Below are 13,845 nucleotides of genomic sequence, written 5' to 3' on the forward strand. Positions count from 1 at the left end.
GTCAAACCTGATGTACTCCTGCAGTGTTTGTGCATAGGGTACCTGTCTGATGGGTTCAGGTACCCGGTGGCGGCAGCATGAGTGTGTCAGGCGGACAGCGGTGCCCAGGCTGATTTTGTGACCCACAGAGACGTACACAGGCTTGAAGCTCTTATCGCAGCTTTTCAGGGCCTGAAAATAAAGACAAATGTTTCCCGTAAATGTTCAGCATCCATCTCTCTGCGAAGTTGATCATCCCTAAAATAATTTGACTTTCAACTGGGTGACTGTGTTTTGAAGTAAGCCTGCAACAAAGCATCACTTTAGTTGAAAGTTTCTATTTTTTTTTTTTCAGTTTGTTTGTCCTCTGACGCACCTTTCCGAGCACTTTGCCAGAGGCGGCGGTGAGTGGGAAGCTGTCTCCTCCTTTTTGCAGAGCAGCAATCTGCAGAGGCAAAGAGACAGAAATCAAAGTCAAAAGACATGTACAACATGACATAACAAATAGCAGCTTAATGAAAGACACCGTTAACTCAGAAAGCGGGAGAAATGACCCTCTGTGGGCTTTTTTCTGTAACCTCCAAGTGACCCGACTTTCATGTCTGGCTGAAACCAGGCTTTAACAGGGTTCAAGTGTTTAACCTTATTTTCTGTTACATTGTTTTCCACAGCTGTAGCAGTTTTTATTTTTATGATAAAGATCAAAGTTTTATTCATATCAACTTTGAAGGTCTCTCTGATGTTTATCTGAGAAATACGCTAAACATATAAACTAAACTTGATTTACTAAGTAGGATAATGATTGTCTTTCTGGAACAGTTTAACACCTAAATGCAAGTATATGCCCCAACAATTAAAATGAGATAGGGAAAATAAATACAAATAACATAAAATATTTTTAGGTATTCATTCAGATGTTTTATAGCTTATATTGCCCTAGAAGGAAATCACTGTTTGCACTGCAGAGCAAATATTTAAGCTGAACAGCTTCCTTTTCATTTAGCCAGCAAATAATGTCCTCCCTGCTTCCTTCTGAACTCCAATATCTGCAAAAAGAAATTTATTCCAGAGCCAAAATCAGTCAACAACTCCTTTTCAGATTTTAAAAGAGCCCAAATAAAAACCTCTAAAACACTGACATTTTTCTTTGAATCTTTTCAAAAAGAATGGAAAAAACCCTCAGATTGATGGGACTTAAATCCGACCTCTGTTCCAGCTAAAGTTTTGCTCAAACAGTCAAAGAGACAGGACAAAGTCAGCCGTAGCGATGCGGGCTGCTGTTGACAGGTGCACTGTGTGTTATGGGCCAGAGCAATGAAGGGAGTTTAGCCCCTGTGATGGATGGAGTGTCTGCTCCACTATGACTGATTACAGCAAGCAGCCAGCAGGAGGACGGCCGCGCGGAGCATCCAATCCAAGCTGGGACGAGTCCAACCGTGTGTGAGATAGAGGCCGGCCTGCTTCCTCCGACTCAAGAGGAGGACAGAACACCAGAAAATAACAGAAGTCAGAAATACAGAAGAGGTCATCAATAACCCACCAATTCAAATCACACCTAGGTTACCAATGAGGGGGGAGAAGAAGAAAGACAAAGAAGATACGACTTGTAAAGAAGGAAGAGAAAGGAAAGATAAACTAGAGACTTTCACTTTTCTCTCATCTTTCACTTTTTTGAGTGTTTAAGGTCTTTCAACATGTTTTGTCTTGAAGCAAGCTAAGAGAATGCCTTTATAATAGCTCAAAAGCACCACATGTAGATATAAATAAATGGAAAGCAGGACATGACACCTAAATAAGAACACTAAATGGACACTTGTGGCTGTTAATTTAGTTTGACAGAAAAAATAGCAGCTGAAGTGCACCTTTGTTTATTCCTGAATAAAGAAAACATTTTCTGCTTTTGCCATAAACTTGAACCAAAACTACTTAACATTTTTATATGTCATTTGTTTCAACAGATAGATTAAATGTTTTTTGGGGGGAAAAATTATATGAGCAGATGGATGATTTGAGATAAATTCTGAGATCAATTTTGAGGTAAGTAGAAATAAGAACCATCTGTCCGATGTATAATACTGGGTCTACAGAATTTGAAGTATTACATAATATTTAACTTGATGTCAGATGCTAAACACTGAATACCAGCTCAAAACAACAAATAAAAACTCGAGTCAGCTCTTCAAGGAAAGGCATGATCCACAAATTGAGAGAACCTGGAATAGAGGCGAACCTTCCAGAAGTGGATGCTATTTTTACAGAGCAAAAATAGCATCCACAGATACCAAGGAAAAATTACTTTCTGACCAAAGATTAACATAAAGGTGCAACAAAATTCTGTGGTGTTAAACTATCACAGCATTGAGACTGTTGGACAAACGAAGATTTGTTAAATATGTCAACTCTGTTCTGCTATATTTTAACTTTAACTCTATTTAAAGTCTGATATAGAGTTAAATAGTTTGGATGAACTATCTCTGTCTATTGGGGATATTATCTTACTCTTACATCTTAATAACTGTGCAGCATAGCTTTTTACATGTGTATCTGAGATCCCGTAATAGATCATTTAGCTTCTAAAGAGCTAATTTTCAGTCCAATTTCCAATCTGGAAAGGAGCCTGTTGCAGCTTATGTTTCACACATTAATCCACTACTCATTTATTAAACTCCTCAATCAGCAAAGATGTGGTTTATGTGGAGCATCGCAATTCAGTACGTGCCTATAGACAAATTGGTTAAACCCCCAGAGAGTGACAATGGTGGCAAAAATATGTATGGGAAGCAAAATCAAAAGTTTCCCACAGAAACTGAGTCAAGCTTGAGCCCAAAGATGCAGCACGGACATGCGAAACCAATGCTGCTGGAGACTGACAATAAAAGAGAAACTAGCAAATTTTTGTACAGACGTTCAATGGGTGGATGTGTGTGACTTTATCCTCTGGGGAGACCCTGGTCTGTGTACATAAAGATCAGATTCCTCCTGGTGGTGGAGACGGAATATTTATAATGCCAAAGCAACAGACACTAATTGAGGGAGATAGAGATACTCCTTCAGAGAATTCAATTAGCATGTTACAATGCCACTTGAGTGTTTTAGGCATAAGCAGTGTGTGTGTTGCATCCAAATGGACTCAGCAGTGGATCAAATATGTCATTTCTTCATCTCAACAGAAACTCGCTTCATTTTTAGAGAATTTTAATTTTTGTCCTATTTTACAAATCGTATAAATAGACGAAAACATTGCACATCACCTCAAAACAGCACAACTTGGAGGTGGTAGCATCATGCTGCGGGGATGCCTTTCTTCAACAGGGACAAAGATGCCGATGTGCATAAACTGGAAGATGGATAAAACTAAAAGAAGTCTTACAAGACAAAAAGTCACAGGCTGCAAAGGATTTGATGCTTGAACCAAAATTCCCCTTCCAGCTGGAAAATGACCACATTTTAAACTGTGCAGCATTTAGGACTGGTAATGCTGTAGGCAGCTGGATTTGGACTTTAACTGATGTTTGCAAAATATAAACAAATACATTGAGTTTCAGGTGAGTTATTCAATTAAAGCTGCAGTATGTAACTTTTTTAATTAAAAAATCAGTTTCTTGCATATTTGTTGAAACTGTCACTGTGGTATGACACAGGTAATTTGTGGTCCAACTGCCATCTGCAGAAATGGACCACTCACGGTCAAAAACAGTCAATCTGAGCCCGGAGGAAGGTCTTAGCTCGTATACACACTGCTCAATTTATTAATGGAGGAGAATCGAGGACAGAGCTACTGAGCCTTATTGCTGCCAAAAAAAAGCAAATACTGATATAAAGCTTTGTTGGTTCGGTTTAACATGTTTTTCTGTAGCAGCGTGAAGAACCTCAAAGTTCCCAAATAGCAGAGTTTAGTGACAGCTTAAAGCTGAACTGCAGAAAGTTGCATTTCACACTTAGCTGAGAGCGTAAGCATTCTGCATGTGTTCAGGTATAAACAATGCTGTATTTGTTTGGTAAATGTGCGTTCTGAAACAATATGGCTGTAACGGATATTTTTGGTCCGAATGTGTGCCGTTACACCTCTAAAATTTACATACATCTTTTTTTCTCTGACTGCAACAGAATGTTTGTCCATCAGGTAGATTTTCGACTTTAATTTGTTCTTGTCCCTCCTCCTCTAGGTCACCGAGGCGCCAGACTGGAACAAAATGAACATTTGCATATTAATCAAACCCAGGTTTTGCAGTCCCAGAAGCACACTTGGACCAAAAGGTATTTGTTCCAGCTTGATTTGTATTCAGAGCATCTCATTAGCATTAGCTACACAACAAGGACTTGTCACACTGTCAAAGCCGAACATAAACACACTCTTCCAGCAAACAGAAACATGTGGATGTGAGCTGAGGAAACACACAAAAATCAAACTCTGTCAGTTGCTCTGCCCCTCTCTGACATTTATAATGAGAAACAAGTCAAAATAACAAAACTAATCACTCCTTCAAACTTTCAGTCAAGGACTGGAGCTCTTTCAAATGAGAAGCAAATTGAGCTAATAGAGACGCAGTAAATGAAGCACAAGAAAGCTATTTGTGGTTAGTCTTCAAAAAAATCCAAATTAGAGAATCTCATAATATTTTTTCTGCATTTCAAACCCCATGCGTTTCAAGCAAATATTAGACTGATGAGCTTTACACTAACTCACTTTGATCAAAGCCTGGCCATTGCCTTCCTAAGCAGTTCCACTTGATTCTCTTCTCCCTTCATTGCTCCATCTAGGATTTGTCCCATTCAGCTCAATTTCTTAGGATGCATTTCTGCTGAGCAAATCAGCGAGCAGAAGGAGGCGTTGTGAAAGATGACGCTGGTTTTCTGTGCTGTTTTGGAGTTACAGTCTGCCTATAGATGTAGTTTGGAACTGGCAGCGGAGGAAGTGAACGAAGCCATTCAGTTCATGTTGGCCACGCTCCTAAATATTGAGCAACTGAAGTTGGAGCAAGAGGAATGTTTAAGACATTTTATTGCTCGCAAACATTTTGTGACCCTACTCAGCTTGGCACTCATCTCTTCGCAGTGGGGGATGGTTGTTTACAGCTTTACATACATCACAGCCAAATGTTAGCGATTGGGTAATATCAGATTCAGTTGTTTCAAACTTCAGCAGAGTCCATGTCTCCAACAAGCCACTGCTTGTCATTATCCGAGGGTACAGACCCTCCGTAAAAAGCAAATTGTGGAACAATGGACTGGTTTTAACCAGGCTTTGATCTCTAGTGGTTCCTTAAATTAGCGACTATATTTTAAGTGAAAAAATAAATAAATAAATAAATAAAATACGGTCAATTTTAAACATTTAAAATTGTTAAAATTTTAAACAATTTTAAATTTTGTGTGTTGTGTGTAGCACACGGCACATAATTTCTCATGCCAAAACATACGGTGAGTCTTTTGATCATTCATAATCATTATATGAGTTAAAATTATTTGGTGGTCTCACTTGTGATTGGTGCTCCTCGTCTTTAAGCACCCCCTGCACCTGCAGCAGGTTCTTAGCCACGCCCACACAGGGAAGACCTGACAGCACCCCAAGATGACACGCCAAGCCGAACTCTGTAATAGATAAAAAACATTGCTTTTGTTTTTTCACACAGACTTTGCACACAGAACATAGTTTGTTTTGTTTTTTAAAAAAAACTGTCATTACTGTTGAGGAAGAAAAACTGTCCTACAGGCTAAAAAAAACCCATTTTCAAAATATTTTTCTGGACTAAATAAAGACCGGGACTTAAATTGTCAGCAAAAGCTGCCCATGCACACCCAGCCTTTACAATTGTATAAGATTGGAGCATACAAAGAGAATGACTTTTGACCATTCCTGTTGGCACGATTTCTTTGAATTATTCAATATGGTGGCTCCTTTCTTTTTCTTTAATCAGTCCACAGGTTTTCTATCTATAGGAAATTGACCCTTTAACCTGTATAAGCACAGCTGCATTAATTATCCTTTAAAATCAATAAAAATATCAGTGAATATGTACCTCTGTAGTGGAAAAGACCATTCCCATCCACAAACACCACCTGTTGAAAGGAAACAGAACATTTACTATATACTACAAATATCAGCTTAAATGGAATAATAAAGCCAGCCATAAGCAAGCCTTAATCCATCACCTACTGCCCTAAACAGTTAGAGATGTCCACTTTAAAATTTCATTCCACTTATTTTTATTTTTACTCCCTTTGTTGGAAAACTCAGACGTGTTAGGAAAACATGTGAGCTTGAGATTTTCCCACTTCAACACACCAATGAATGTTTGAGTCCAGAAGAGACGATGCAGCTATTTTTCTGCTGGGAATAGGAACTGATCAGGAACAGACCCCTGGAAAGGCTGCAGATAAATGGGCAGCGACAGAGCGTGTGTGTGTGCCCAGGCTAAATGTCAGTAGAAGTAAATCAGTTTGTGTGTGCATGTGAGAGAGAAACTCTGACCGTTTCTACACATTTTCTTGTGTGGGGACAGCGAGACAGAGGGGGAGGAAAAGGAGGAGGCATGTGGGCTGTGACAAACAGAAGCGTGTGGGTGGGGTGACTTAGAGACGACACATGGAGGAACAGTGAGAGGGAGAACAGAAGAGCTTTGTCATAGATGCTCTACTTGATCTAATGTGTTTGTAGTGAACCAAGCTGAACCTGGGTAATACAGGTCCTAATTAGAGGCTGTTTAAAGAGAAATAAAAATGAGTTTAATTATTGCGGGTACATCTGACTTGTTGCATCAGATCAGGCAGAGATGAGGATAATTACTTTAAAACTAATTCAGGGACTCACATTGGGGCTCCCTGTTTAATCCAGAACAGAATTCAGACTCGCCTTTCTTTCCTCATTGGACACAGACCTGAGGCATAAGTGTTGGCTGGCTGATCTTCAGTCGCTGCAGCGCCTCCAGGAGGAAAGGGGTTTCCCTGAAGGCCAGGAAGCCAGAGACATAGGGGGCCGTCAGGGTCACCATGTGACTGTCTTCATACAGAATCTTAGAGGAAAGAGCAGAAACCAGTCAGTTCCCTGTACTGGGTTTTAGAACACCAGTACAGTGTCCTAAAAGAGAGACGGAGCGATGCTGTCTGGATCCAAGTGTTCTAGTTTAATTCACCTCTACGGTTTAGGATGCATTCACATTTATGCAAACATCTTACTGCCACAAGCTGTGCGAAATGAAAAGAAATGTTTAAGAATAACTGTAAGTGTACCGGCATATATTTTATAAGTCTTTATAAATCTTCTATCACCTCATTGCTGGTACTGTTCAGACCTTTGACTGTTTAATAAAAACAATCCTCAATCTCTAAAACATAACTCTACATAATCAATATAGATGTTTAGATAAAAATAATCTGCTAAGCATTAAATGCTTTCTGATTTACTGTTGCTTATTTATGGTTTTGAATGACCAAAGAATTCATCCATGAATATTAAAAAAAGATTAGTAAAGGCCTATGTCTTATTTTTTCTGCAGAGTTGTATATGGAGACCATTTTCTATGGAAGATGATTAGGGCCGCTGAAAAAAAAAAAGAATTCTGACTTTAATCTCAGCGGCCCTAATGGTCTTCCGTAATTTTCTTTTCAAAACCTATAGGAAATTTAAATTAATTAATGTCTCCAGAACCAATTATACATTTCCAAAACCCTTCAATGACTTAAGACCCACCTCTGCACTTATTTAAAATGTTAAATTTTAATATTTCCCAGCCTGTTTGGGTTTTGTTAAAAGCCAGTTGACAACCTCTATCACACCTTTTTTATTTTTCATTTTGTTCAAGCTTTTACAAAACATCATGCAGCTTTTAAAATACACACACACACACACACAAATATATATATATATATATATATATATATATATATATATATATATAGATATATATATATATATATATATATAGATATATATAGATAGATAGATATATACATATATATATATATATAGATTCATGTATGCATGTTACAAGGATCAAAAATGTTACCTCTCTGCGTTTACTTTAACTTTCAATTTCTTAAAACGCAGCAGTTGAAAAATCTAAACACTAAAAACAATGAGGCGGTGAGCACACCAAGTCAGCTACATCTTCAGATGTCATTTTGTATTTTACCTTATGGAACAGTCTAAGATGATGTTCTTGTTATGTACTGTGCTTTATTAGGATTTTATTTGACCAACCAACACAGAGTTGAGCAGCTATCAAGTTAAAGGAAAAGGGTTCACAGCTCAAGTGGGAAAATCTCTCAAGAGGACAGCTACAGTATTGGCCTCTGTAAAGGCCAATTCTCTGGCGTTGACAAGAATAACACCGTTGTTGAAATAAGGCAACAAGAATCTGCCATGTATGAGACACAGCATGTTAGGTAAATTGTATAAATTATCATCAAATATTTGTTGTTTCATGTACCTTTATAATGTTCTTGTCTTATATGCCTTTATTTGTTTTGTTTCATCTTAGCATAAAGAATGTTTCTGTGTTGTTGAATTACTTTGATTCCTTTCTCAGAAGGCCTCTCTGAGGAAGAGCAGAGACAACCGTTTTCAACAGGGTTATCGCTCAGCAGAAACCTCTGCATCCTTGGCCTGCTAGTTGGCTATAAAACCGTCGCCGTGACGATGTACAACTTGCTTTGTTTTACCCTGTGTCTGGAACAAAATAATCTAGTGCAAGATACCATGTGTTTTAGTTAGTGATTGTCATTAGCACTGCAACTAAGTGATGAAGTGTTTTGCCCCCACCCCTTAGAGTTGCAGTGTTCTCTGTGATAGGGACTCTGAAAGCAATAAAAAGAGAGGAGCGGACAAATGCGTTTTCAGAGCGGTTGGAGATTTGTGACTGGAAACACATCTCTATCCGTGCTCCTCGCGAGATGAAAAGAATCTAACTCTCTGGTCTTTAATCTGTCTTTAATAGGTGTTAAACCTGACACAGCAAACCTGTAGAAGAAGCTGATCTGGTCAGATGAGATCAAAATGAAAGTTTTTGACTAACATGCAAAATGCTCCTGTTAACTAACAGGCATTACTCACAGTGAAACATGGTGATGGCAGTATTATTCTATGGGGGATGCTTTTCAGCAAAGACATGGAAACTTGTGTGAATTTCACTGTTTTTGTTTAATTTTGTGTAGAGTAGAACGGAATTTTATCTCTATGGCGATATTCCAGATTGATATAGTAAATTATTCAAAACAATTTACTGTTGTAAACATGAAAGATTTTAGGTTACTAGATTGTTTGCTTACACCTTGGGGTCATGTGTTAAATGATGAACATTTAGAAATAGCTTATAAAGTGTATGTCACTAAGCACACTGCTTGAATCTTTTGTCTATTTTAAGCAGCAATGTTACAGGTGACCGATTCTCCCATGATGACCTTCCTGGGATCCTGCAGATAATCAGCAGGGTTCAGGAGACCAGAACCTGCATCTCTCTGGAGCACAAGCTGTCACAGCTCCTTGGTCACTCTAAAAATACTTTACTGTTGTGCCGCTGATGCTATAAGGTCAGACCTAAATCACCTTCCTTCAAAGCAAACAGCAGATGCTACAAATTAGACTTTGAAAAGCTGGTATTGGGCACAGAAACTAGTGAAGGGAACCTCAACACATGATTGGTTTCATGACAAACTGTCAAAAATGTCTGTCTTTAAAAATACAGGCTAGCTTTCAGGAAATATTTGTGTTGTATTATGGACTCTAATGACCTGAAAGCCTCCCCATAACAATGTTACAAACTGCACAATAAATGGTTTCTTTTTTTATTCCTTACCAAAGATCAATTTGAGATCTTGTGGCACAAACAGTCTGTAGCACTAGATTTGTTAAGCAGTAGAAGAAAGCAGAAAACTTACGATAATTTTAATATAACATCTTGATCAGCAGTTTAACTTTATGGGCTCAGTGTCAAACATTTGAGAGAATTAAATAGGTGCACATGCAGTATACAGTGGCCCTCAAAAGAGTATACATCGCCTAATCAATATGTTTGGGATTTCTGGTGTAAATATAAGTCATGCTCAACAATTTCAGATTATCTTTCCAAAAATAATTGTATTTCGTACCATCTGACAAAAATTAAAAAATGTAAACAAGAAAAAAAAGCTGAAAAATGAATAGAGAAACTGTAACAGCTAAACCTTATTTCCAATAAGACAGATTGACTAAAACTCATGGAATGTATGATCTTAAAAAGACTGAATCTGGAAAATGAATTGAAAGCGTGCCTTGTTGAAGGACCAGTGGGTGGTGGGGGTGGGGTTAAATATCACATTGTTTTTAGAAAATTGTTTTTGTTGCCCAGCCTCATGTTTTTTATCTGACAAAAACCTGCCATTTTAAAAGGGGTGTGTGTTAAGTGTCATTGTAATCAAATAAACAGCCAATTAGATACACTTCATTATAATCTTAGCTATAAAACAATGCATTTAAGTTTAAATTATTGCTAAAATTGTTAAAAAGTTTCCTATCTAGAGAAAAACAGTCAATTCCATGCAGTCACTGACTCAGCTGTTGTTATTATGTACTTCACTCCACTTACATTTTTATAGATCTCAGAGTAAAACTGTCTGGAGTTGTTTAGTATGCAGTTAAATTACAATAAAATAGGACGAATTGAATTGATCGCATTACAGGTTTTAGCATTGGACGGGGAAGATAAATGGCCTAGTAGATATTACGAAGCATTTTAAACTATATGTCACTCTAGACACCAAGCGAATATCCCAGCTGGAAGCATGAGTAATGTTTCCCTCATTCCATCAGCTTTCTGAAGTCATAAAAACAGCAGCTAATTAAAAATAATGATGACTCAAAGAGCGAACACTTTAAATATGACTGCTTTTAAAGGTCGCCTGCAGCTGGCAGACAAAATTTCAGCTGTGGCCAATATAAAGTATATATAAATATTAATAAACTCGGCTTTTCATTTTATTGTGCTATGTTTTTTAATAGCTCCTCTACTAACTGAATGGCACTGATGAAAAAAAAAAACAAGCTCACGTCTGTTAAGCAAAAGAGCAGAAAAGATTTTTTACTGCCACTGTTCTGTTATTTCACCACTAGAGGGAGGCTCGGCTCGGTGTGATGGCGGTCAGCTCACCTTCAAATCAGGGTAACTGAGCACCACGAGCTGGGCGCAGGCGTTGACTTCATCCCCTTTGATAAAGGAGAGGTCCATGCCACCGACCCGCTCCAGGCCGGAGAAGTCTGGACTCCTCTGCCAGTCCTCAGTGTCTTCCTCCACCACCTGCTGCCTGAGTCGCTTCTGCTCACTGCATCAGAGCAACACACACACAACCCACACACACACACACACACACACAGATGTTTTCACAAAATCCAACACTACTCACCTCCTGTAACACTCCGAACCAAGACTCTGTAATAATGTATTCTGTTAAATAACTTGTGTTATAGGAGATTGAGCTACATCATGAATTTACATACTGGGTTGGATTTGTTGCGACTATTTGGTACAATTTCTTACCAACTATCTTTGGCTTGATGTACATAAGAAACAATGTGATATTTTTGCATTATGAATCAGGTTTGATCAAACATGTGATTAAATTATTGTTTTTAATTCTGAAAAATTCCCAAAACCTTTTAAATGAATGTCATTTTTTGAGTCCAAGTCTAAATGCAATTTTGTAAAAACACACATTTATGGGGCATTGGCTATTCAATTTTTTTTGCATTGCAGTCTGTCACTCATTTATAATTTATTTATATCTAGGAAAAATGATAGATATAACTTCTTTCCCCTTTTTTCGTTTTAGAAATGGGGAAGTGAAAAGTTTGGAACCTTAAACACTTTTATATGCTTAGTTCTCCTTTGTCCACACTTTTATTTAAAAAATAAAATAAAATAAATGAATAAAAGCAAAATTCTGAAGAGGAACCCAACTACCTTCCTTAAAAAGTTCAACACTTGTATTATTCCGCGCTCTAATTTGAAACATTTTATACTAATTCTGATTTTTACAGTTGTAATTTATGCTGGCTGGCATGGATTCAGTTTTAGCTTTGAATTAAACCCAAAGCACGAACATTGAGACGAGGCGAGAGTAATAACGCAAAGTTAATGTTGTAACTACAGGCTATTAACCAGCTCATGGAGATATAAGGTGTAGAAGATCGCGCTGACCTTTCCCATTGTTTGACCAACTCTTCAGGTGGAGGACTGGGCATCTGGGTCATCATCTGTTGTAGTTTTGATTTATTTTTACAGAAAAGAGGGCGACCAAAACAAGACAGGACGTTCACTTCCGCAAACACTCTGACGAAAGCATAAGGGCGGAGTCTTTATAGTATACGTTCCTATAGCCCCCTCTAGCGGAGCTATGCTTGAATTACATTACATTTTCTTGACGTACTTCTGAATTCAAAATTATGTTGCTAAAATCTATGTTGCTTAAAAAAATGGATGCTAAGAATTGTTGAGTGGGAGTTGAGAAATGCTACAATATAGATTCAGCAAATCTGGGGGAAGGAGAGGCCTGGGGGGGTCTGCCTTAATCCTAGTGTTATTTGAAATGTTTAATTTGGCATAAATCATTCAAGTACATCACTCTGTCCTGCCAGAGTAAGTCGTGCACACTCTCTTCAGTATGTATTAAGAAATAAAACTATAAACACCTATATATGTAGACAACCAGGGTATTTCAAACAAAATTGTTGTGGATCTTTGCATTGACTTCCATTCATTTTTCATTCATTTCTACGGTCTAACCCTGACCTTATCCTAAATCTAACCATTACTGTTACATGCCTAACCCAAAGTCTAACCTAATCTTCAATTCACACCTTCGCCCTAAGCATAACTTCTAATCCAAAAACATCACTTCCTCTTATGAGGCCCGGACTCTGGGCCCCATAAGGAGCAGTCGGTCACTACAGCGTCATATGTGTTAGGAAAAATGTCCTAACAATGTATCAATTACAAAGCCATCCACGTCTTCACCTACAATCAGGTTATTGAGGGTTGTTGTTGCTCCACTAGTTGGCAGTATAACCTCAAATAAACGATAATGTTCACATTCTCCAGTTTATTGACATAAACGATTTCAAAAAAAGTCTGGCTTCAGTCAATAAGTGAAACAATCAACCAATGATATAAAGCTCTTTTGCTGTAGAATTCACTGTGAGTGCAGTAACACAATAAGCATCCGCTTTTTGAAAGCTTGTGAATAAGTTGAGTTTTAGTGCTTCTGGTGCTTTTGTCTGTGTCCTGGTTTACTGGATGCTCCCTCATACCTCATCCTGTTGTCTGCAGCAGCAGTGAAATATCAGTAAATATCATTGAGTTTGTAGCAAACAGACTTACATAAATGATAACAGAAGCACCCGTATGTTTAACAGATGCCATGCATGCTTTGGCGTCATGAGCTGTTTCGCCATTGGCCATTTTGATTAACTTCAAGAGGGGCAAACGTTTTTTGTGTACAACAATTCAACGGCTAGTCTTCTTCTTTTGCTGTATTTTTATTTTCCAGGTGTCTGACAATGTGGTCCTTAAAAATGGTAGGTTAAAAAATATGAATAGATTCACCTTGCAGAAAATGAGTGACTCATTAAGAGGTTCTATTTTTGCCCATCATTTTCTGAATGATACTCTGCTACCAACTCAAAGCTACAGTAAATTTATCATACCAACAATCTGCTGAGAAATCATGACATGATTATCTACCATATAAAAGGACGCAGACTGGTGCAGAGTTCACAATTTAAAGAACGCCATTATAGACTTTGAGAGGGACTGCTTGAGATCTGTTGAGAGATTTAAAACCAGAAAGGAACATTTCACAAATACTGCAGGTATCGGGAAACATCTTAAGTAGATT

The 13,845-nt window shown here is 37.9% G+C and overlaps 1 protein-coding gene across 4 annotated transcripts in view; it reads right to left on the reverse strand.

Moving 5' to 3' along the window:
* Positions 1-12,280, reverse strand: part of LOC114144051 (endonuclease V) — a 54,537-nt gene extending 42,257 nt beyond the window's left edge. For all 4 annotated transcript variants that reach the window (XR_003595388.1, XR_003595389.1, XM_028016511.1 and 1 more), the window contains exons 1-7: positions 12,150-12,280; positions 11,103-11,274; positions 6,858-6,992; positions 6,000-6,039; positions 5,459-5,571; positions 356-424; positions 43-171 (exon numbers count right to left, since the gene is read on the reverse strand). Coding sequence is in view for 2 of the 4 variants with exons in the window: in XM_028016511.1 (XP_027872312.1) it covers positions 43-171; positions 356-424; positions 5,459-5,571; positions 6,000-6,039; positions 6,858-6,992; positions 11,103-11,274; positions 12,150-12,205 (714 nt within the window). In the remaining 2 variants the exon portion in view is untranslated. The remainder of the gene's footprint in view (positions 1-42; positions 172-355; positions 425-5,458; positions 5,572-5,999; positions 6,040-6,857; positions 6,993-11,102; positions 11,275-12,149) is intronic.
* Between the last annotated feature and the right edge of the window lie 1,565 nt (positions 12,281-13,845).

Source organism: Xiphophorus couchianus, chromosome 5, assembly GCF_001444195.1.
Source record: "Xiphophorus couchianus chromosome 5, X_couchianus-1.0, whole genome shotgun sequence".
Taxonomy (NCBI): Eukaryota; Metazoa; Chordata; class Actinopteri; order Cyprinodontiformes; family Poeciliidae; genus Xiphophorus; species Xiphophorus couchianus.